Source organism: Sorghum bicolor, chromosome 10 (assembly GCF_000003195.3).
Source record: "Sorghum bicolor cultivar BTx623 chromosome 10, Sorghum_bicolor_NCBIv3, whole genome shotgun sequence".
NCBI classification, from domain to species: Eukaryota; Viridiplantae; Streptophyta; class Magnoliopsida; order Poales; family Poaceae; genus Sorghum; species Sorghum bicolor.
In genome coordinates, this window is record NC_012879.2 from 58,699,991 (window position 1) to 58,724,414 (window position 24,424).

At 45.0% G+C, this 24,424-nt stretch overlaps 3 protein-coding genes across 6 annotated transcripts; 2 read left to right on the forward strand and 1 right to left on the reverse strand.

Annotated features, from left to right (window-relative positions):
• LOC110430737 lies at window positions 1,324–3,999 on the forward strand. Of its 4 annotated transcripts, none has more exons than XR_002448104.1 (4): window positions 1,324–1,670; window positions 1,748–1,916; window positions 2,546–2,630; window positions 3,139–3,999. XR_002448104.1 is itself a non-coding variant. In XM_021448622.1 (4 exons), exons 1-3 carry the CDS (start codon window positions 1,505–1,507, stop codon window positions 2,547–2,549), a joined length of 339 nt encoding a protein of 112 aa, XP_021304297.1. In that variant the 5' UTR covers window positions 1,324–1,504; the 3' UTR covers window positions 2,550–2,594; window positions 3,139–3,999. The 4 variants fall into 4 exon arrangements, 2 of the variants coding, with proteins under 2 accessions (XP_021304297.1, XP_021304296.1); XM_021448622.1 differs by having other exon boundaries at window positions 2,546–2,594; XR_002448105.1 differs by having other exon boundaries at window positions 1,324–1,916; window positions 2,546–3,448; window positions 3,568–3,999.
• On the forward strand, window positions 9,642–10,431 carry LOC110431417. Its single transcript, XM_021450528.1, has one exon. The coding sequence runs from the start codon at window positions 9,642–9,644 to the stop codon at window positions 10,071–10,073; it is 432 nt and encodes a 143-aa protein (XP_021306203.1). The 3' UTR covers window positions 10,074–10,431.
• LOC8065134 (DNA-directed RNA polymerases II and V subunit 8A) lies at window positions 10,409–14,114 on the reverse strand. The gene is made up of 6 exons (XM_002438892.2): window positions 14,042–14,114; window positions 13,680–13,834; window positions 13,139–13,248; window positions 12,032–12,139; window positions 11,496–11,598; window positions 10,409–10,633 (listed from the first exon to the last, which is right to left on the reverse strand). Exons 1-6 carry the CDS (start codon window positions 14,112–14,114, stop codon window positions 10,409–10,411), a joined length of 774 nt encoding a protein of 257 aa, XP_002438937.2.

Here is a 24,424-nt window from a genome sequence, read left to right on the forward strand (position 1 = left end):
AAAAAGGTGAATCGAGCACTTATCTGCAAAAGTTCCCGGAGTGTTGGACACCACAGGCACTGTAAACTCCGACAGAAACTCGTAACAACGGTATTACCTCTTCAGTATAAACAAATACAACAGCTTTCTGGCCCGTAAGCTACTGAAAAGTTGTCATCCAGTACAAAATGCACATTGGTTGTGGCGGGTCCTCCTGCGCCCAATCAAAAAAAGAACGTATATCATTCATATTGCCCTGCATATGCAGGATTCTCGATCGTACATATTACGCGTGCGTTTGGTTTGGTTTGTTTTCAATATAAAGCTGACTAGTAAAATTAAGTCAGACTATTTAGCAAGGCACACAAATACACAATACAACAGTCATGAACCAAGCAAGCAAGCAATCACAGATTCACACAAACAAACAATCGAGTGAAACCTCACCCTATAGTAGCAAGCGCACAAAGATCGCATGCACCGCCGCCGCTCTTTCCTCCTCAACCGCCGCATAGAGCTCGCCAGCACCACAACTCTTTCCTCCCCAACCGCCGCGCAGAGCGTGCGAGCGCCTCCAGGCGACCGCAGGCACTCGCACATGGCGGCAAGAGCTCGACCGCGGCACGGAGCTCCACCGCAGGCCACTGCACGGGAGCACCACAGCATGCCTTCCAAGTCCGAATAGGACCTCTGCCTCCTCGACCACTGAAAGCTCCAATGCAGCCAGATCTAAGTGACGAGGGGAGGCTGGAGGTGGTGCGGCCCATGTGAAGGAAGGGGGGAAAGGGGGTAGTGACACGATACGAGAGGCTTGCTGTGGTCTTGCTCTAAAAGAAACAGCAACCCCGTGTTTTTTTAGACCTCCGGGTGTGTGGGTGGCCGGTTGGAGCCTGGCTTCAGGAGCTGGCCTAGGAATAAAACAATGTAAATGTGGCCTAACCAAACCAAAAGGTAGGTTAAGAGCCTAACCAAACACACCATATGTGCATCACTTGAGTTTATTACCGAATATAATATTTTTTGTCTCACAACAAATCAGTGAAATCAACAACTTTTTATCTAAGCGAACAGCACCATGTGTTGGTCTATAACGCCATAGTATTTCATCATGTGCCTGTAGTAGTTCTGCAGTGAAGGGCCACGAGCCCACGATGCAACTCTCTGCTCGATTCGAGAGAATCAGTGAGAACTATATGGTGGTTACTTTTTTTTGCTGTACAGCAACGAACACATATGCACAACACAGATGAACGAGAATGAGAAACACCAGTACTTACAACAGTAGTAGTATGTTACAGTGCTATTTTTTTTTTGAAAATCTAAAGGGGGGGGAGAGTTTCCCCACCTTTAGGCTCCCTTTGGCAGCAGCGAATCCCGGAGGGATCCCGGCTTTTTCTCCGGGAGAGAATCCCGCGCGGCTATTTTCCACGAACCACGACATGCGTCCATTTGGAAGACCGCCACCCAGGTCTCTCGGCCCCACAGGAGCAGGGTTTTCACAGGGAATCAAGCCTGGCTTGCAGACATGGGGCGTCATTCCCCGTCTGTTTCCCTCGACTCAACTCCCCTCCGTCGCGTCCCCTCCGCCTCGCCTCAACTCTCCTCCATTGCCGCCGCTCGGCCCTCACCTCGACTTCTCCTCCATCGCCGCCACCGTGCAACACCAGCACCACCGTCTCCCGACTCTACAGGTGAGCTCGCTTCCATCTGTATCTCTCTGTACCGCATCTAGGGTTTCCTGATTCGATCATCACCATGTTTCTTGTAGATGTTGGGGCTGCGGACGGCAGCATCTTCCTCCCCACTCTGCCCCGTGCATCCGCTCCGCGTCTCTGCCCCCATTCTATTCCGCAATCCATCCTCACCGCTGCCCGCTTTTCCTCGACGCTGACCAACGCCGATCCGATCCCCGGGGCGTACACGCACGGCATGGCACGGTGAGCACCCTCCCCCTGCCCTCGATCCCCCCGCTGCTGGTACTAGGCTTCAGTTCGAGGGAGGTAGCCGTCCGCCGCACTAGGCCTTTGCTTGTCCCGACCAGAACTGCAGGCGACTCGCGATTGGGGTCGGCTCGCCGGCGGATTGCTGGTTTCGTCGCGTGAGGCCTTAGTGTACAGCATCTCCTTTCTAATCTGCACAAACTTGAGGCCGAGCTCTGTGCTGGAAACATACGCTTTCACCAAGTCATCGGACAGCTTGTTGAGCACAAGACCGAGGAGCCAGCTCGCCGACCCAAGAGCAGTCTCCATCTTTCCTCCGGCCGCAGGGAAGATGACTCTGAATTTGCAAGTAACTAGAGATTTTTGGTAGCAAGTTTAGTTATGGTTCTAATGTCGAGTTTGACTCTGAATTGCTCAATGCTGGAGCATGAAGTCCCATGGCAAAATTTCATCCAAAAAAGTTCATATGCTTACTCTGAAGTTTGCGCGGCTCCATAGTAGTCCTTTGACTCTGAAGTTTATTTATAGCAAGTTTATTTCTGCTTACTGTATACACTATATAGTTCATATGCTTTGATTTCTTTAATTTTTAACACTTGCTTTTTTTTAATCGTCGTCTGCTGCAGGTAGTTGACATCTCAGTCCATCTTCACCAGGCCAGGCTGCCATCGTCCGGTCCTCAGTCCTCATTGCCTTTCTTGCTTTCTAAGAGTAGTCTCCCTGCCTCGCATTGCTTGATCTAAAATATAAACATGCAATCCTATGTTTCTAGCACTAACTGGTTCTGGTAGATCCAGTTTACTGGTTCATGAATGCACTTGTTGATATGAATTGGTAGCATGAACTGGTTCTGGTAGATCCAATTTTTAACACATGCTAGAAGTTTTTCTGCACAATTGCACTTGGAAGCATTAGCCATAGGTTGATAGTTTTCTGACAGGTGAAGTCTGTTGTGTCAGTTTCCTTTTTTAATTTTTGACTTTGGTTCGAGGGTTGCTGACTTTGTTTCAGTGTGTGGATTAAAATGCCTATTAGTCACTACTTGCTGCTGTCCACAAAACACTGCACATGTTTTGTGATTTAGGATAGGCCTCATTAGATCTTGATTGGAAAATTAAATACAGTAGCAGCTAACCTAAAATATACAGTTCATTGTAATTCATGCAGCCAAAGAGGTAAATTACCAACTCATCCTGATTTATCTATTGCAAAAGTGCAGAATACTTGGTGGAAGCCGTGCATGATTTGAGATGAGTGAGGTGATACTTCAGTGCTTATATTCTTCTTTCCTTTGTCTTTAGAATCCAGTAGTCCTTTCGTAGCTGTATTATCACACCTGTTATTGCAGCAGGGTGAATAACTAACACTTTATCTTTAGTTTGGACTGTGCAATGATAGCACTGCATGACGTTATTCCTTTTTTCCTCATTTATTGTGCCATGTCTGCTGCTCATGTTTGTTTTAAGAACAATTTCAATCAGAAGCAATCGTCAATCCTAACCCAATCTTCTAGTTTATCTATATTTTTGGTAGGTACCACAATCTGTCCTATGCTTCATCCATTTTTTTTTCCAGTCATGCCCATGCTGCAATGTATGCCTAACTAACGAATTAATATTGTTCCTCCATTATGTCATTTTTCTTTCAGATGTTGATATGCTTAGAACTCCCTGTTTGTTTGTGACATACCATTCTTTTGCCATGAGGATATAAGACTGCCATGTTTAAGTGGCTTAGAGAGCTTCAGCTGTGAAGGTGCCTGATCGAAGTCCCTCGAAGAAAAACCGCACTATGAGAAACCAGCACGGTTATCAGATTTTGGGGTGTATTAAACAGATTATTTCAACCACTGTGCCAAGAAGAACCCAAGCATTACCGGTTCCCAGGAGAAGAATTTTTCATTTTTTTGTATATATGTTCATAGACTAGGTCATTATAACCCGGTTTATATCTATCTATTGTATGTAAAGGATGGAGAACCATCTGTTTCAATGCTATCGCTAGATTTTAGATGATAATTATTAGACATGATTTCATATTTGAAATATCATTTTTGTATAGAGAGACCTATTCCTGAGTTTTTTCACGGTTTTGTGGTTTCAACGTTAATCTCTGGTAGCTTCCTTAAATTCTGATTTTTTATGATTTGTTTAATATATTATTTTAAAATTCGTCGATAGTGATAAGAGCAACACCAGAAAATCAAACTGACAAACAACTCTCGCAAGTCCTCAATTGGCTGCCAAACAGCCGCAGGAAAACTCACCCCCGCAGGTTATCCTCCCCGTGGTGGTGGCGGGAATCAAAAATCCAAAAATTTCCACGCGCGTGGCTATATTCCCTGGGCTACTTTGCCCCGCTGCCAAAGTAAGCCTTACAGTGCTATGATGCATGGAGCATGGAGCCGTGCATGTATAATGCACTGCTGTAGAGGTCACTACCACCATTCCGATCTGATGTTACGTGCCACACATCACCAACAACTACTGTATGTGTGGTGTGGTGGTGCAGTGGTGCCGCATCAAATCTACGGGATCGGGCCGTCGGGGAGCCACCGGCCGATCCATGCTGCTGCGTGCCATTTATGGCAACGCCGTGCACGTACCGGTTGCTGCCTCCTTGCCCTGTGCAGGCAGCAGGCGAATGATTCGACGTCTGAAAAGCACGCACGCCGGGACGCCCCCCCCCCCCCCCACCACCACACTCGATCGACACCCGCGGCTTCAGAACTGCAGCGCAAGTGCGGACGACGACGACTGACGAGTCGACGCCTCCTCTCCAGCAGTCCGGTCGTGCTTGCAGTCCCAGCTAAGCAAGCGAACGGTATATCGTCGGAGATGGAGGACGACGGGAGCATTGCTGTCCGATATATATATCACCGACCAAACGAAACGAAACGGACCGTACATGTCAGTGTGCCTGACTCGACGATTTGTACTCTGTGCTAGAGCTAGTACATGCCGGCCCGACACATTTAGGTATCGCTATACTGCTGTCATAGAAGTCACTCTTGCTTTCTGATAAGTAATTTTTTAAATATACTCAACGATCTAATATTTTTTGTAATAGTTTATTTTAATATATAAATATTGTACGTATTTTCTATAAATCTAATTAAAGTTGAACAAAGTTTAACTTCCACTTATTTCATAACACCTTTTTTCTTGGACAGGGAGTATGCATATACTCTCTCTATTTGCTACGCAGGCTTTGTACATTGAGCAGGTTTTGTAAAAGCTTTTGTTTGTTTCGATTCTCTTTCAAACTTCATTATGGGTCTATCTTATCCATCATGCGACAATAACGATCGTTGGATCCTAATCCTACAGTTCAGCAGTCATCTTCAACCTCACCTCTGTCGGTCTTCTTCCCTCCGAGGCTACGCCCTCTTCCTCCTCTTCGCCCCCGCTGCGGTATGCTAGGGTTTCATTGGAGCTTTGCGGCCATTATTCTCCTCCCCCTCCTTCCACGGCGTGCTCCAGCCAAGCTCGCTTGCCCCGACCTGGCTTGGTCGTCTCCACCGCCACTAGCGTGCCCTAAACCGCCACGGTGCTATCATCCCCACCGCATGCATTGGCTGGTCTTCGTCTCCCTAAAACCTCTTTTTCTTCTAAGCCAGTTGGGGAAAAAGAGAGCAGTGTGGGCGTGTGGCCGTCAGACACGAGTGTTGTGGTGGGGAAGATGAAAGGTGCGTTTGGTGTGGGCGTAGGCATGGCTAACTGACACGAAGGCAAATATCATACGACTAAGGAGGAGTAATTCTGTTATTGATATGATTTGTTCAGGCACGTCGTTAGCAAATAGACACGCGCCAACGATGGCCGGACCGCGGCGTCCAATTTTGTCAGTTCCTTTGGAGACGGTATACCTTGTTGCTGATGTTTGTCTCGCTCTGGCTCAGTCGCTCGTCACCATCTCATAAAACCATGGAAACAACAACTGTGAAAAAAAGATAGATCAGAGGATAGGAACTGCAGAAAGGCAAGGAGGTACATAAATAATCCTCTCACTTTATCTGATCTAGCTAGGGCATGCATGCATGCAGGCAGGCCAGGCTTTGCGACGAGCTACACGCATATACTTTGCCGGCCCATCCTTCGCGCGCGATCGAGTACTACTACATTTGTAGTAGTAACTGTAACTGTCATCAGACAAACGCTAGATCGAGAACGCTAGGGACAAGGAACCATGAAAGCTTTGGAAACGTGTATCATGGGAAGTGATCATGATCCAGGGTACATATATAGCTGCAAACAAGGAGTGCAGAGACGTACTCACAGCTCTTTTTTTTTTGAAGGTCACAGGTGCAATTTAGACGCTCAGTTATTTTCTGTTGGGGAAAACTCGATCTACGGAGTCCGGCCAGACTCATCTATAGAAAACATAAAAATTTCTGTGTGTACGTACAGTAGACTATATACCGGTAATCAAAGTTCATACTATTTGACTCCTTGAAATATGAGAATTGCATTTTTTTTTGGATGGAGAGAGTATATAATAATCACTTCTAGCAATTTTAGAACTAATTAAGTAGGAAACGGAAAATCAATCATAATTCATAAAATAACCATTGTGTATATGGCTCGGACCACAAAGGAATTCAGTCTCTAACATTTATGTCTCTAAATAGATTTATAAAAAAATATATTTTGTAACATGAATATAACTAATATCTTTTTAATATAATTTTAATAAAAACTTGAACTGTTTGATTTATCGAAAACGAGAATTGTATTAGGACGGAGAGAGTATAATCCCTCCTCGACAATGGTCCTGCGCGGATGTCTTCTGAACAATAGTCAAGAGGTACGTACCCCTAAACCGGAGGGAGTATCCTCTAGTGCACCCAGGAGGGGCTGCATGAAAAAGCGAAGAACTACAGCCGCATCATGATTTCAGCGCTATACGCAGGCAGCAGCAGCACGTCCGGTCCGGTTTAGGGTTTAGGGTGTTCGCAAAAACTTGTGAAAAACGGCACTGTAGCACTTTCGTTTTTATTTGACAAACATTGTTCAATTATAGAGTAACTATGCTTAAAAGATTCATCTCGCAGTTTACAGATGAACTGTGCAAATAGTTTTTGTTTTCATGTATATTTAATGCTCCATGCATGTGCCGCAAGATTCGATGTGACGGAGAATCTTGAAAATTTTTACGAACTAAACAAGGCCCCAGTTCCTCTCGGGGACATCCCACACCTTCAACCGTACTGCGTGCTCCGCTGCTGACTGGTCAGTCGTGAAATCGCTGCTAGCTGCTGCTAGCTGAGCCAGTATGGGTATACGAGCTACTCCGTACGGATCGGTCGACTAGTCGTCCTAGAGAGAGGACGATCGATCGACCCAGACATGCAAAAAGTTTTTTGATTTTGACACTTTAGCATTTTTGTCTTTATTTGACAAACATTGTCTAATTATAGAGTAACTAGGTTTAAAAGATTCGTCTCGTGATTTACAGTTAAACTGTATAATTAGTTATTCTTTTTAACTATATTTAATATTTCATGCATGTACCGCAAGATTCGATGTGACGGAGAATCTTGTAAAGTTTTGGTTTTTTGGATGTATCTAAACAAGGCCCCAGCAGATGAGCAGATCAGCACAGGAGGAGGCCGAGGCAGGCACCGCACCAGCCTGTGTGCGTAGCATATGAATGCCATGGAATCGTAGAGCTAGCTGATTGATCGATCATGGAGCCAGGCCGAGAAGAAGAATGCATACTACTGCAGATGCGGCATGGGCACACCTCCATGAATTGCGCGGATCGGAGCTCGATCTGTAGTGCTGATCGATGCCGTTCGACGACGCACCGGACCACCGGTGAGCATGCAAACGGCAGCGGTCAAACGCGCCGCGGGCGGCCGGGCACTCGGACAGCCTTTCTGCCGTCTCGTCGAGGTCGATGATGGATCTGGCATTCTGGCCAGATCCCACTCCCACACCGCCCGCCGCCCGACCGCGCCAGCCATAGGACGGAGCATGCATGCCATTGGCAAATCTCAAATGGCATTGCACCATAGTGAGGGGTACAGGCTGCAGGCCTCGAGCCCCTCGCATTTTGCCCGTCGCGTGCTGCATGCAACTGGAACTCATTTATCACGCCAACGCACACACCTCTCCGTCCTGCGCGTCCTTCTCGCCGAGATTGGGGGATTCAAGGCTCATCAATGGGGTTCGGTGGGCGTCGTGTGTTTACCTGCGCTGCAGGATGGGTGATTCATCAAGGCTCTTGTGCTGTTCGCCCTTTGGAGTCTGCAGCTCTAGGGAGTGGTAAAATTACTCTGCAGCTAATTTCCATTCCACTGGTAATTTAACTGTACTTTGTTCTGATATTTATCTTTACCTTTGTTCAATAAAATCTCCAATTGGGGCTCCTTGCCCCTCCTGTTTCTTAAAAAAAAAAAATCCATTCCACCGGTACTTCACCTCTGAGCAATTCCTGACATGTCTCATGTTGAAGGTACTTTTTTTTAGAAATTCTATACAGCACTTGAGTGTTTTGAAGCAACCCAAAATTCGATTTGATCTCTTTTCTTTTTTCTCTCCTCTTCTTCTCCAAATCCAGCCGCCTTAGAAGATTTTTTTTTTTTGACGTGGGAGGCGAGGAGGTGAGGAAAGTTGTATGGCAACAGTTAGGCTTCTAGTGTCAGAGAGGCAGCCGGATATTAGGTCGGGGCAGGGGCACCCATTGCCATTGCGGCGATGATAGAGGAGGGAGGAAAAGAAGGAGACTGCTATTGCATGGTAGGGTTTTGTTAAAGCTCTACGGCTACGACCGTGGTGGCAGTACGAGACCCTACTACGCCATGGCAGGGCCTTGGTTAGTGAGCACGGTGTGTGTAAGGCTATCTCCTGACAGGGAGACCTATTTGGAACCCAAATCTAAAATGGGTCTCCAACACAATACCTATAGCCTCCAACAGAGTACCCATACAGAAGACCTATTTTGGGTATCAGGGGAGGCATAACCCAAATTTGGGTATCCTCTCTCCTCGAGACCCATTTGCAGAGAGTGTTGTCTTTTAGGTCTTGTTGTTGGAGAAGACTAAAAATAGGTATGGAACCTTTTACCTGTAGCGCTACCCAAAGGATAAATGAGTCTTGTATTTTGGGTGACGATTGTTGGAGATAGTCTAAGGAGGATGAAGAAGATTTGAAGGAAAGAAATCGAGTGCTTAGATGGCTCAGAACACTCCGACTGAGGCATAGACATATTCCTTTTTTTTTTCCAGAACGTAAAGCCAGTGATATTGGTATGACCAATCCCAAATAGTACTTTTCCTTAGTAGCCAATAGACTGCAAGTTCTGTTGATGCATGCCAGTTCTCTCGTGCGCTCATCAGTGAGGACATCAAGGAGTTAACACTACTACACGCGCGGTTAGCCCGGGCTCGCTGCAGGGAAGGCAGGCCTGCCTGCAATTACTACTCGCGGTCACCGGCCAGTAGAGGTCACCACGGAACACCGCGCTCCCGCTGTTAAAACTCAGAGCAGGCTCGGCAACTCTTCCGTCCACGAATACTCCCATTTGTTTCACCACCTCACCTGAGCGCACGCACACCTGCCGTGCCCGAGCACTGTCTCCCTCGTTCCCGTCTCCTCGCGCACGCATCAAACCAACCCGAGACGAGGGCCCGTGTGGGTGTAGCCGCCAGCCAGACCAAGAGAGCGCGTTCGCCCGTGACGCCGTGACGCGCGCGGCGAGAGCGAGCGAGCGAGCCTGATGAGGCGGCGGCGGTGGGCACGCGCCGCCACTGCGCTGTCGTGGCTCGCCATCGCCGTCGTGCTGCAGCTCGCCGCCGTCGCCGAGGGGAGGTCGGCGCCGTCGTTGTTGCCGCCGCCGAGGCGCGCGCACGGTGACGGACACGCACACGCCCACGCCCACGCCCACGCGCGCCCTCGCACGCACAGCGGGAGTGGGCTGCCGCCGCCGTTGACGGGTGCAACGACGACCGTGCGCCACGCTGTTGCCGCGGACGTCGGCGTCGGCGCGTCAGTCCGCTTTGACGCCGCCGCGGGCGCCGCCACCCGGTGTAAGAGCGGCGGGCGGCAATCAGAGAGCGGCGCTGCTGCTGCTGGTGGTGGTGCGTGCGCCGACGACGATGATGAGAAGCGGCGCATACCGACGGGTCCTAACCCTCTGCACAACAGATAGATGATCGTGCTGTGCAACCCAACAAGATCCATGTCATCTAACACCAGTGGAGAGGAGCAATGCAAGCCAAGCCACCAGAGTTCAGGGGGGCAGCAGCAGCAACAACAGCATGCACAGGCTTTCTTGGTATGCACGAGCTCATCATCATCTCCTATTCCTTCTGCTCTGTTCATCATGGACATGGACCAGAAGATAGTGATCAGTAGTAGGTGTAGTAGTTTAGTTCAGCTTCAGCAGTGAAAATTCTTTTGGGATGCTGTCCATTTCCTCTTCTTTTTCGAGCTTTTTTTGTCTGCCAGCACCGGGTGTATATTCTGCCTCTCTAGCTTGTTCTGTCAGAAGCAAGAATTGTTTGGTTCATCAGCTCTCTCCCAGCTTTCCTCCGCTGGGCGCTTGTTCCCATCCTGGAAGCGGAAGATTCGGCTGTTCGTCATATCTGAATTTTGCTTGCTTTCTCTCTGTCCATTCCAACCAAAAGCTTTCACAAGCCACAGGAGGACCTTCTGAACGCAAAGATCTCCACGGATCCTACGAGCATCGTATCTCCTGTAGGCCCTGTGCTGTGTGATCATGGGTCATGGCAGAAAGGGATTCATTCAACTTCTATAAAAAAATGTTCTCTTTTTTTTCCCCCAACTTTTGTCGTTGTAAAACGTAGTAGTAACATGCATTGTTTTTAAGTGCTAGTTACTCAGACAACGCTGTTGCAGCCCATCACCTGAACTGCTCACTTGGAATGGGCATGTGTTAATGCTCTTGTACCCTTTTGCCTGTCCTTGGTCTTTGATCAGCATAGCATGCTGATGCTTGAATTGAAGGCCACTCTGCACAACATGTCTTCTCGGATTTAGTACAGGCGCCAGTACAATTGCTGGGCAAGGGCATGCATGATACAGGTGGGTAGCCAATATGAAGCGGCAGCAGTATTTGTATCTCTGGTCCTCTGGAGATATGTGGGGGGAAAAAAGGCTGAGCAGGAGCAAATGCAAATGAGCAGGAGCCAGGAGGCGTGCTCCATGGATTGTTCTTGGACCAGAGCTCCTTGCCAGCTCTTCAAGCTCTGTTGGAGAGCCAGGCAGTGGTCCTGCTCCAGCAATCTTGAATCTTCAGTCCGTTTTGGTTTTTGGCAAATGGTTCTTGGAGCCTTTCTGTGGCTCTGGCTGGCAGGGGAGGTGCAGCAGGCTAGGGAGTAAAGTTTTATTTTGTTTATGCATACAAAAGTCTATATCTGGTAGGAGTAAAGGCTTGTTCTCCTGGGCCTCAGTTGGTTCTTGTCCTCAAGGAGGCCGGGAGGGAAATGGCATGTGAACTTTGTAACCATCCAAAAGCAAGCCATGTACTCGCAACAGCTGCCAACGGGGGATTCATCGACCAGATGCTGGAGATCGAGTGGTCCAATGTTCTCATAGAAATCATTGATACCACTGCCTGATAATTTACAGCAAAGGCGGATAACTGCTGTATAATCATCACATCATGCTCAGACATGCTCAGATCAAAATCCATAGTTCCATGCCAAAACAACCTTCCCATGCAATAGACAATGTAGAACGAAGATACTATTATCCAAACATGTTTAACGTGGTACTAGAAGTCAGGCCTTGTTTAGTTCGCAAAATTTTTTGTTTTTGGCTATTGTAGCATTTCGTTTTTATTTGACAAATATTATCCAATTACGGAGTAACTAGGCTCAAAAGATTCATCTCACAAATTACAGGTAAACTGTGCAGTTAGTTTTTATTTTTATCTATATTTAATGCTCCATGCATGCGACCAAAGATTCGATGTGACGGGGAATCTTAAAAATTTTTGCGAACTAAACAAGGCTTCATTTCTAATTTCCTCAAAAAAAGAAGAAGACATTTCTTATCGATCCACCATGGAGAGAGTACATGAATGGTGGGGGTAGCACGACAACCAACAAGGTAGCTAACTAGCCTTTCTGCTAATATATTTACGGCTTCTTTATAAGAAGAAACAGCCTCTGATCCAGCTGAAAGCCAGCAGCACAGGAAGGATCACCCCTAAGTATCATCAAGAGGCCACCAAAAGATGCATAAATCTCCCTGGAATGAGGACACGGGTCACGGGGAGTATTGAATTAGAAAATGTAGCATATAACAAACTGGGCAGAAACACATAATTGATTGCAATAAACATTGAATAGGGCATGCCAGGTATGTGTGCACTGTGCAATTCAGTCTATATTGCAATTTTGCTCTCTGAAATACCAAGTGCTTAACAAGATGAACAAGCAACTAAAACAGCAGATAGAAATGCCATGCATCTGAACTGTTTCATCATGAAATAACTAACCAAGTTTCTTTGGGAGCATCTATAACCATGTACAACATACTTACCCATGCTCTATAACCCATGCATCAAATTTATCTAATTAAGCCAATTGCTTTAAATAATTTGCTTCCTTTTTTCGGTAAATAGACTGGCCTTGCAATGATTCCCATTTTTTTTTGAAAGCTACACACAAAAAACTGTGTAGACCTGTAAAGTAATTACTAATAGATGATTCATTGATCAAATGAACATTGTTTCTTATATAATTACTAATAAATGCTCACATGGCCACAAACCGCAGTATTTCATCACTATGTAAATCTGTAAAGTAATTTTCACCTTAAAACCCAAACACAACCTTAATCGATAAGAATACCTTAGTAAATTTTCAAATTTAACAGGATGCAACAGATGAAGTACTAGTACTTGTCAAGAATTGACGACATGTATGACATATACACATAAAATAAATTATTTGTATCCTCGGACCTACATACACCAGAGAGTAAATCTACAAGAGAATACCATGTGGGATCAATCATCCCGGTTCCAACTTATGTTGTGGATCATTTCTGTAACTTTTAGTTGATTATTTCACCCACAGGCTGTAAGTAACTGCAAGGGAGTCTTCACAAAACAGCCCGCACAATTGCCTTTATGTGTTCATATATAAATAATTTAGGACCCAGAAAAATGACAAGGGGCAAGGAAATAAACCAGTGTCACAATAAACAGTGTAGTAACATTGCTCAAATTCAGAGAAGGCATACACTTTAGTAGATGAATTGCCATTACTGTCTTTGGTACTGTCTTCTGAGATCTTGTAAAGCTTTCCATGCATGATGTAGTCATAATCGTCAGCAAGAGTTTTTCTTCCAGCCTGCATGAAAGTAATGGCATCATGTTGTTTACCCAATAAAACTATGCCTCAGTCGAAGAGAAAAATGAAAAATATCATGGCACATCAAACACATTCGGATCTGTATTCCCATCACAAAAGTTTCATAATGTCAACACAGGCTACTCTGTTGTCAAAAAAAGAAAAAATCAAGCTACTTTTGTCATATTAGGTTTGTCCTAAGTCAAAATTCCTAACTTTGATCATCAATTTCAAAAAAATCCATGTAGTTTCACAACATGTGAACGATACTATTAAAGTATTTCTCATAATATTGAATCTAAAAACATATATCTTATATACATTTTTTTTAAATGTTGATGGTCAAAGATAGAAATATTTGGCTTTGGACAAAACTAAATACAACATGTAAAAAAAAACAGAGGAAGTATGAGACTAATTAGGTGTGTCACCTGTGTGTAGTAGCCAGCGTCTGTTGATCCATCCAGGTTGAGAGTGAGAGCTAAAACCATGTTGAATGTGTCACCAAGCTTCATTGCATAGACCTCAGTAGCAACATCCAGTTGCATGTACATTTCATTCTCGCTTGTAGCTTCAATACGAGTGACTGACCATGGACATTGTTAAAAAAAATGCGACATTACATCTTCCAATATTTGCAGCAAGATATAATGCAGAAATCTGAATAATCCTGCTTCCAGCACTCAAAGAACTGCATAGCTAAACACAGTTTCAGAAGAGCAAAACACGTTGTGTTATCTGTAGTTGCAGTGGATTCAATTTTGCCGCGGAAAAGTCAGAGATGATAGATTACCTTTGTCGAACTTCTTGCCATCAGGATCGAGCCTGGTCACCTTGAATTTATCTTTGAAGAGGTGCTCGGCCATTTTTCCTGCACATGATAGATAGCAATAGCAATAGATTAGCACACCTGGATGTGTCAAAAGGTCCAAAAGTTCCCCGCACTACCGGAATCCGGCTCTGTCTAGTGGTTTGCCGAGTGTTTTTTTCGGTGCTAAAGAAAAAACACTCGGCAAAAAAAAAACACTCGGCAAAGAAAATTTCAAATCAAAATTTAAAGCCCTAAACAAATTCAAATCAAAAAGTTTTGAACTACAAAGTTGTATGACTTCTCAAGATCTATAATCTTTATTTTGGCCGTTTCTTCATTTGGCAAAGTGAAAATAAATTTGTTCACAAATTTTATCTCTCTCTTAAAGTTCCTAGAACTACAAGAGAGATATATAAGATTTGTAAAAAATATTAGAATTACCGTGTCAGATGAGCAAATGATCAAACAATCAAAATAAACTTTATAGATTTTGACAAGTTATGAAATTTTTTCATTTGAGTTTATCTTATCATTTAAAACTGTGTCTTTATTTGAAAATTTTTAATTTTGATTTTCAGAAATTACCTCGGATGAAAAAACTGACTAAATAAACTTTGTAGGTCTCAAAAAGTTATGAAACTTTATAGTTGATAACTTTTTAATTTGAAATCATGTTGTCATGCAAAAACTACGTTTAAATTTCTCAAATTTTAAATTCAAATTTTGTAAACGACCTCGGATGGAGAAACTTCATAAATGAAAATTATAGATCTCAAAAAGTTATGAATGTTTGTAGTTGACAACTTTTTAATTTGAAATCGTTTAGAGGCTCAAATAATCAATTTATATGTGATTTAGTATGATATATGATAATATGAAGAACCAAAATATAATATGTTCACAACTAATGATGTAGTGCAGTGGTGAAGGAGGGAGCTCTGTGACCTCCAGGTCGTGGGTTCGAATCCTACTTTGGCGTAATCGTGAATTTTGTACAATGAAGCTGAAAAAAAGGTGGAGGGTGCGCTAGCCGGGTGCTAGCTGATGACCCCTTTCCAAAAAAAAAAATCTATTTTTTGGCTTTTTTTATTTTTTTCTTTGCCGAGTGTTGGCACTCCGTAAAGCCTTTGCCGAGTGCCCGATAAAAAACACTTGGCAAAGACACCTTTGCCGGCCAGAATTTTGCCGTGTGCCCTTTGCCAAGTGTTTTTGACACTCGGCAAAGTGTCTGTCTCCCGTAGTGCCGGGGGAAAAACGTGCAAACCAACATAGATCGAAGAGAGCCAAGATATGAGATTGCATTCCATGCGGCAGCCTATTGGGTTCTAGGTGGTTTTACCGCCGAATAACCTGGGGTTTAGGGTTTAGTTGGGCAATTCCTACAGCGAGGTGATTCATCGACCGTGCAGGCCGAATGACCTAAACGAACCGCGCGGATTGGGTTGGAATGGTAGGGCGGCACTACGTCGCACACGAATACCACAACGAACAATGAATCTGTCCCCTAAAACCAGGGGCGGAACCAGTATAAAGCATTAGGCTTTGGGGGTGCTCGGCTTCGCACAGGAGGAACGGAGGAGAAAGAGAGCGGGCCGCGATGATACCTGGCGGGTGCTCATCGCCGTCGTCGATCTGGCGAAGGGTGTCAGCGCTCGCCCAGTCGTCGTCGCAGCAACAACAGGCCTTGTTTAGTTCCAAAATTTTTTACAAAATAAGAATAGTACCATTTTCTTTTGTATTTGACAAATATTATTCAATTATGTATTAACTAAACTCAAAAGATTCGTCTCGTCAATTTCGTCCAAACTGTGTAATTAGTTTTTATTTTCGTCCATATTTAATACTTTATGCATGCGTCTAAAAATTTGATGTGATAGAGAATATGAAAAATTTTGCAAAAATTTTTGACAACTAAACAAGGCCCAAGCAAAGAAAGGCGCGCGAGAAAGAGTCGCGCCGGAGAAAGAAGTGGGCCCCACGCGGAGTAGTCAGAGACGTGCTTTCCTTTGCTTTATATATATATAATATCCACTGTTTCTTTGGACCCGACGCGTCTCATGAATCGTGCATTGGTGGGCTCTATAATAGGCCCAAGCAGGTCCAGCCCATTAAGAACAATTTTGCTCATTGCCTAATTGCTAGTATGCAATATCGGAGGTGCAGGTGCAAGTCCTAATAATCATTTTGCAACGTCGTCGACTCGAATTGACAGTGGGATCCTGTCTTTCCTCGTCACCACCCGGGCGTGGAAGAAATGGAGCCATGGGTGAGAGACACGGGCACGGGAGGTGACTCGAACTCACCATTCAGCGCTCAAGGGAGCCGTACCCTAACTTCCTTTGCCCTTTGGTGAGAGCCAGGTGAGGGAGTGCGTTTTGCAAATGGAGGCCGAGCTCGTTGATGGATCTAAGTAATTCAACACGCGCCGTTACAGCCCACCTTTTTTTTTTCTTGAGCACCCTGTGTTTGGGCTTACTGGTTCCTGTTTTGTTTCTTTATTTCTTTCTTGTAGATTTTCTAAACTCTTTTTTAAATAAATGCTGTAGGGGTGAAAGCCCCTCCAGTTTAGTTAAAAAAAAACAGGCCAACGGACAGCATATCAAACATGCCTTCTCTTTTTATGTTCACAAGCTACGGGTATTGGCCTTGTTTAGATGTCAAAAAATTTTGGATTTCGCTACTGTAGCACTTTCGTTTGTTTGTGACAAATATTGTCTAATCATAAACTAACTAGGGTCAAAAGATTCGTCTCGCGATTTACAGCCAAACTGTGTAATTAGTTTTTATTTTCGTCTATATTTAATACTTCATGCATGTGCCGTAAGATTCGATATGATAGGGAATCTTGAAAGCTTTTTAGTTTTTTGGGTGAACTAAACAAGGCCTTAATGGCTGTTCCTAGCAAATTATTAGTATATACTTGTCTAAAAAGACAACTGAAAGTATTGTTTACGGATTTATTGTTTGAGAAAAGCACGACTAAATAACTGACAAATTCGGTAGAAAAATTCAAATGAACAGGTGTACAGGCGTCGTGAAAGCGCCCGCTTAAGGCGTCCCCAATGACTAGCTATTTGGTAAGCTATTATGACGTGGATAGAGAAAAAGTAGGAGAGAGTAGTCATTAACGACGAATAAATAGTTAATTTATTTCACGTAATCCAAAAATATGAGAGAAACATGCAGATCCAATAATACATAAAAAGAATAAAAATATATAAAATAGTTTTTGTTTTTTCCTCTCACATTACGTAACTAGCACCATCGCGAACGCCCTTAGAGAAATTACACGCATCCTATTAGTAATGGATTGTCTCATAGTTGTCTTGTGGTTCAAAGATGTATTCAACGACCCTAAATATTCAAATACGTTTTAACCAAACTTCATACCGTTATTTGACATATGTTGAAATCCTACTTATCACTGGACAGACGTTGTTAAACTCGTATGAGCTGAAACCGTGACTTCCCATCAAATATGAGAAATGGAGGAGTGCGACACTATGGTAGATAGAACACACAAATCTATTATTAAAATATAAGGATGCAATAAGAATTTAATTTAGTATTTTTTATAGGACCAGTGTTTACTTTTGTATTTTATAGTACATGCTGCAAAACAAAATCTAATTTAGGTCTATATGTTTAGATAAAACTTGGAGAACTCTGTGGTCGCTAATACGAAGGAGGAATCTATATGTATGGTGTTTGTAATACAGGAACATGATATAATATATGTATAGGTTTATTAGCATGTTCGTGCAGATTGTATTCTATGGATGATGTGTCTTGCTGACGTGGATATTATAATTCTTGTGCTAATGAATTTTAATTGAAAATAATAATGGATTGCTGAGTTGGACACCTTATATGTCAAGAGAAATTGTCAGTGATAATGATAGTGGACTGATGGGTAGACATCTTATATGTCAAGAGAAATAGCTAGCGGAGTTTTGTTTTATAAGAGTTGTAGATTCTGTTGAAGAATACTATTTTGGGAAGATTACACGTTTGTTTTTTTGGTTGAGCAGGGATAGTGTTATAGATCCAGAAAAAAGTGTTTGATCTTCACAAGACAAATATTCTAAGTTCTGGAGAATATTCTAGATTTTGGGGTTAACGATCCAAATCAGTTGAATGGTATCTTATCTTATATACTCTTATAAAGCAAAACTCCACTATCTATTTATCTCAGCATGCAACGTGTCGAACTAAGCAACACATACCATTAAATTCCACTAAGCAAAAATCCACTATATATTTCAACATGCAAATTGTCTAACTAGACAATACACTATCCCATACCTCTAAAATTCACTAACACATTCAACTATAATGTTCACATCAGTAAGACATGTAAGCATTTTGCTGAATACATCATCATTATATACAATCCCTAATCCTCAATTGGACTATGAAATTTATTTTTTGGGGAGGGGGGTTATGCCCCCACCCGCCACCCCGTGTGCCCTTATTTATAACATCTTTTGCTTCATATTTGATCAACATTGTAATACATCTAGGTTGAGCTCTGCGTGCTTTGACGGCCTTGCCGTCTAAGGTAGATTCCTTTGGTGAGAAACTTTTCCCTTATCATTCCAACTGAGACTAAAGCCTAGCGGAAGAGGGTGCCAAACCTAGTGGCAATAGGTGAAGAGGGGGCAAAGGAAGCGGTGGTTGGGTGACATCCAACCTCCCGTGCCTCTAGATCCATCAAAATTGTTAGTGATGCCACAAGCACTTATACATAGTTTTCATATTTCTAATAATATATTATGATATTAATTTATACCTCAAAGTTCGTGAATAATAACTTATATGTCTAACTTTATTCTAAACCATTCATCAAGTTATATATCTAAGTTACATAAACAAGTTATAAATAAAAGTATTTTGTATATTTTTTTGCAGATTTCTATGGAATAATGTTGATAATTTTGTTCCGTAAAATATAAAGCATAAATGTTACGCGTATAACTTTGTCACATAATTATATGTATAAGTTATATGTATAACTATGGAAAGTATATGTTAAAGTCATATATATAAGTTATACGTCGAAGTTTTTTTTGATAAAATTTATACGTTGAAGTTTGTTCTACAAGTTATATGTAAAAGTAATAACTTTGTAACTTAAAAAAAGAAAATATGTGATTTTTTTGCCAAAAATAAAAAAACTTTCAAAATAAAAAGGAAAGTTGTGGATTTATTTTTGTGAAAAAAATAGAAAATCACGGGAATCTGGTGGACTTTTGCTAAAGAAATGAATAAGACCTCATTGATTAGGTGTTTTCTTGTTATGGTAAAGAATTACAATTTATCTTTGTTTTGTAGCAATTTCACGAGAATTAATGTGGATGCTTTGTTAGAAACCTCTGATCAGTTTTGATTACTTTAAGTGACTCTTGGAAATTGTTCTATCTTTGCTACCGTGGATGGATACAGATTACAGAGCCATCATTGTTCGCTTAAGTTTATCAACCGAATCAGCCAACCATTCAGCAATGTTTTTTTTTTTCACAATAAATCAGCCCACAGCTTATCAACCAAACAAATCTGCTCCATGGTCGCGTCCCTGTATCTCCCACTGCCCATGCCCATCCCACGTCCACCATTGTCCCGCGCGACCACCATCCTGGTGGAGAGCCAAGGCAACACAAGGACTGGAAGGAGCACTCGCCTGCCGCTGCGTCGTGCCATATGGACTCATGGAGAGCACCATCCGCAGGCAGCCAATTTACGCTGCCACGGCGTACTGCCGGGGGACGCCCCCACCTGGTGCGCCCCATTGGCAACCTTCTGTTCTGCGCCCCGTCGTGTGTGTCTCGACTCTCGACGATTCCCAAGTCCCAATCAGTCTTGATCATTTTTACTAAAGAGTAGTGGTGCGTGATGAGTACAGTAGTCATGTCTCTAACTCAAACTCACGTTTATGCTCATACGAAGCACTTCGTAGTTCGTACCAAGGAGGCGGTAGTTTCTCATTGCTCCTCCTCACAAATTATTACACGACTGCCACCAAATGCGGTTTTGTCAAACACTTTCCAAAAACAACTTTAGCTTCATTAAAATTAACGCACTTGCTTACTTTACTATTGTGATCCCATCACGGTTCAAGCTGCTCGGGCCGGCGCGGTTCTGGCGTGTGCTTGATTCCTATCGCGATTGGGACCCTAAGTATACCAAGAAAAATTACTAATCTAATCCATGCACCAACAACCACGGCCACCTATCACGTCCCAGTATTTTTTTAAGGGCGTCCGCAATAGTGTTCAAATCATTAGCTATTTAATCTCTAGGAATAATATTATTGATTTTTAATAGCAATTTGCAAATAGCTAGCTTGAAAGTCGCTAGCTATTAGAAAGTCGCTAACTATTGTGGAGAGTATTGTGAGAGGGTTATTTCTAGAAGATCGAACTAGATTAGCTATTTATGAGTCACTATTATTAGGAAGTCGTCAGATCCTCGACAGTCCGCCATTGATACAATCACGGCCGTCGCTAACCTCCTCGAGTTCGACATCTTTGATCTGGAGCTCACCACGGTGCAATCCAAACACCGACCTCCGGATCGGAGTCGCTGTCAGGTTGCCATCTATCAAAGTACTATCAGTTTAGATGGAAAACGCCATGAGTGGGAAGCTTTCACATGATAGATAGAGAGTGAATCGGGTGAAAAACTTTTAACTATTATTGGAAAGGGAGACGTCTCGTATCAGGATGTGGAGTGACCTAACCTGACTGAACACCAAACAAAATTAGGTAGGGTAAACCACTGGCGGTTTGGTTTCAGCGACATTAATAAATCACTGTCAGCCACTCAGGAAAGACGCCGGCATGATATGACACCTAACGCTAACGAGAAGGACTCGTCGAAGACTCATGAAGTCATGGGCATGGCTGGCCCTTAGCAGCAATGTTTTGGGATGCATGGGAAGAGGAATTTGAAGCGATATTTTTATAACCTAGGAACGGAAATGTTCTCAGGATGATGTATACGGAATGAGGAACGTAGCTATGTTTCATGTTTTTCTACAGCTAAGGACATCTCTAATGGTCTAATTTAGTGTTTGGAGCGGCTCCTTTTGGCTCCGTTACAGTAGCTACCGGCGGAGCCTGAACAAGAGCGTAGCCAAACGTTTGGATGCTGCCCCTCCCATGCCGTGCTAAACTCTGCACCCGGCCAACTTCGGCAATGAAACAAACTGGTCTTGAGCGTGCCAAAATTTGGCCTCAATCCAAACCTTCACCTCCTTCGCAATCAACGAACAATATTTGGCATGGCTGACAATGGCACCCATCCAAACATGCCATTGGAATATGGCAGACTTTTGTACTAATTTATCCTAAGTTTTCTTGAGCACTAGAGACTTGTCAAAATTTTCATCCTATTAATAGTATGGTATACTTATATACTCATGGATAAAAGAAACCGTAACTTAATGTACTTGAGCATGTGTGCCTTATTCATATATGACAGTCCTTCTCAATGTCTTCTCATAGGGGTTTCAACTTTCAACCATTTTGCTCTCAGTCATTTTAGCAAATCCATCTTTACCAAGTGACTTGAACCATTACAGCATGTATGAATTCAATCTATAGTTTCAACTCACTACATTGGTTTTATTCAACAATGATTTGATACTTGCCATAGAATGACTCCTCATGGCATCATTAATTCCTTGGAATTCTCAAGCATTGCTTTTTCACCATAGCCTTGATCCTCGACGCCAAGCTACCAGCTGCTCTTCATCTACACTTAGTCCCTCAAAGCCTCCACTTAGTATATTCCTTCACCTTGTCTTCCCAACTTGAGTCAATCTTAGCTTTGGGTCAACAATCAATCCACAATTAAAATTTTGAGGCCCTGCTCCGTCAGCCTACGTCCACTGTGCAGCCTACTCCTATGACGGGTGATGGTGACCGGAGTGCTTACTCACCCAATACTACCTATGCTGGTAAAACGGGCAGTCGACACCTCAACCCTGCGCATAATCTCTACAGGACACGTACTCAGACGGGCAGTAAACCTGATCTATCTACCTATACTGGACACAAGCGCTGTAACTCTTCGGAAATATCGGACTTCGTCAAATACAAAGGAAAGAAATTGGTGAAAGTATGTTACAGATGTCTATCTACGGATCACTTGGTCTCTCAATGCCGTGACCCTATAAAATGCTCGACCTGCCTTCGTTCTGGTCACAAGAGCCACAACTGCAAGCAGCTCCCCACAACCACAATGTCGACCTACTCTTCCGCCTCGTCCAACTCCCGCCCAAGCTCCCCGGAGCTCCCTTTAGCTCCACCTCCTAGCCCGCCTAGCCCCAGACGTACCATGGTGGAGGCCCATGTGGGCATTGGAGATTACGAGGATGCAAGGTGCTTCGCCTACGTCTACCTGAGACAGGCGGTGCATGCGCCTCACCTCTTCATCCGCAAGGCTATGGAGCAGGCGTGCGGTGCCCCAGCTTTCCATCTGGCTGCGTCGGCACGGGGCGTCGGGATCATGAGGTTTGCTTCGCCTGAGGAGAGGGACGCGATCGTCGCCATGAGCTCCATCCACCACGACGACAACACGCTCACCGTCGAGTGGCACGAGGAGGCCGACAACCGCTTCTACGCCTTCTACCGCGTCTACGCCGAGATCGCCGTGGTGGACTTCCCGCTCGAGCATTGGGACGAGGACAGAGCTCGGGAGGTGCTGGCCGCGGTGAGAACGTCTGCTACTTCGACCCACAGTGCTTCGCGGGTGGCGACTACACGTCCATGCATGCGGTCGTACGCCTGGACCACCACCAGGAGATCCCAGAACAGCTGCTGGTTCGGAACCACAACGGTCCTGCGTGCCTCGCCAACATCTACGCCATCCGCACGTGGCTCGACGTCGGCCAAGAGCCAGAGTGGGGGGACTACGACTTCGGGACCGCACCAGGCATACATGCGGCTCCCCCCTACCACCCGGTCGGGAACCCCCCGACCCAGTTGCCACCTGCCCCTCAGAACCTGGTGGCGTCTGTCCTGGAGTGGGAGAACGTCACTCCAACCCCCACCCTGTGGCCGGCTAGAGGGAGGCGCGCCACTCCGTACCCTGCGCGCCCACCCGCGTCCACCCCACCGGTTCTATGCCTGCCCTGGTACGGCATTGGCGGGGTGCCGCCTCTGGTGGCGCCAGGGCTCGGCGCGTCCACTGTGGAGGAACCTGAAGACGGCGTCCCGGAAGACACTGCCACAGCTGACGGTGGGGCGGAGGAAGAGGTGCATGAAGTGGCTGCCCTGGATGCCACGCGCTCTGTCGGGGGGCCTGAGACTGGCAAGAACGTGGATCCAACGGAGGGGCTCGCCTCCCTCCAGATCGGGTCTCCAATCCTCTTCACCGCCGCCGAAGACACTGAGCCTGAGCACATGAGCCGCGCCCGCAAGAGGCGTGCCAGGCGCAAGCGCGCCAAAGACACTGCCAACAAGCTCAGGAGGAGCCAGCGCCTCCAGGAGAAAGAAGAGGGTGGGTTCGAGCTTCCAGAGGACAAGGCAGCAAGGGTCCAGCGCGCCAAGTTCGACTTCTCTGGTGCGTCGCGCCGTCTCCGTAACTCCTTATCTCGCTCTTACATTATCTCTCATGATTTCTCCCTCTCTGATGACGCTGATTCCTTGATGGATATTGCTGCAGCCTGTGGAGCGTCAGAGGAAGAGTGTGCTGGGATTGCCGGTGAGGCGGCCGGGCCGTCGGCCGGTAACTGATGAGACCCTGGAGAGTCCCGACAGACTGTGGCGTCGGCGCTGGTCACACCCCTGTGGAGTTCTTGTACTCCAATTTTGTCTTCGGTGGCAGTGCTAGCCATGTCCCCCCTAGCTTATGTTTTAGGATGCTTCACCTTCCAGTGCTTACACCAGTTAGGAGCAGCGTTTGTTGCTGCGAGAATAATGTAAAAATGGTTGACGACTGCTTGCTTGCCCCGTCCAGTGTATGGTGTAACTCCCTGATCGAATGAATAGAAGCATCAAGTTGTGTAACTGGAATGTGCGAGGTCTGAATGATTCTGTCAAATGTGGATCTGTGCTTACTGAAATGATCTCGGTTTCCCCTGATGTTGTGCTTCTCCAAGAAACCAAGCTCCCAGATGTTCCCCTTCATAAGCGCCTCTCCTTCCTCCCCCGGCGCCTGGACGAGATCACCTTCATCCCCTCCATCGGCACTGCTGGAGGGATTATCACTGCGTGGAATGGCTCTGTGCTGCACTCCTCCTCCACTCACACCACCCCTCACACCCTTTCCATCGCCTTTACGTCTACCTCCTCCGGCCTCGCCTTCACCATCACTAATGTCTACGCTCCTGCCAGCCCCGAAGGCAGGCCAGACTTCCTG

Bases quoted from the DNA above. Each gene is read 5' to 3' on its own strand.
- LOC110430737 (XM_021448621.1), top strand. From the start codon at position 1,505: ATGGGGCGTCATTCCCCGTCTGTTTCCCTCGACTCAACTCCCCTCCGT. The intron at 1,671-1,747 runs GTGAGCTCGCTT...TGTTTCTTGTAG, and splicing joins ACCGTCTCCCGACTCTACAG to ATGTTGGGGCTGCGGACGGC.
- LOC110431417 (XM_021450528.1), top strand. From the start codon at position 9,642: ATGAGGCGGCGGCGGTGGGCACGCGCCGCCACTGCGCTGTCGTGGCTC.
- LOC8065134 (XM_002438892.2), bottom strand. From the start codon at position 14,114: ATGGCCGAGCACCTCTTCAAAGATAAATTCAAGGTGACCAGGCTCGAT. The intron at 13,835-14,041 runs GTAATCTATCAT...GTCCATGGTCAG, and splicing joins TGGCAAGAAGTTCGACAAAG to TCACTCGTATTGAAGCTACA. The intron at 12,140-13,138 runs GTATGCCTTCTC...TCCTCATTCCAG, and splicing joins GGCAATTCATCTACTAAAGT to GGAGATTTATGCATCTTTTG.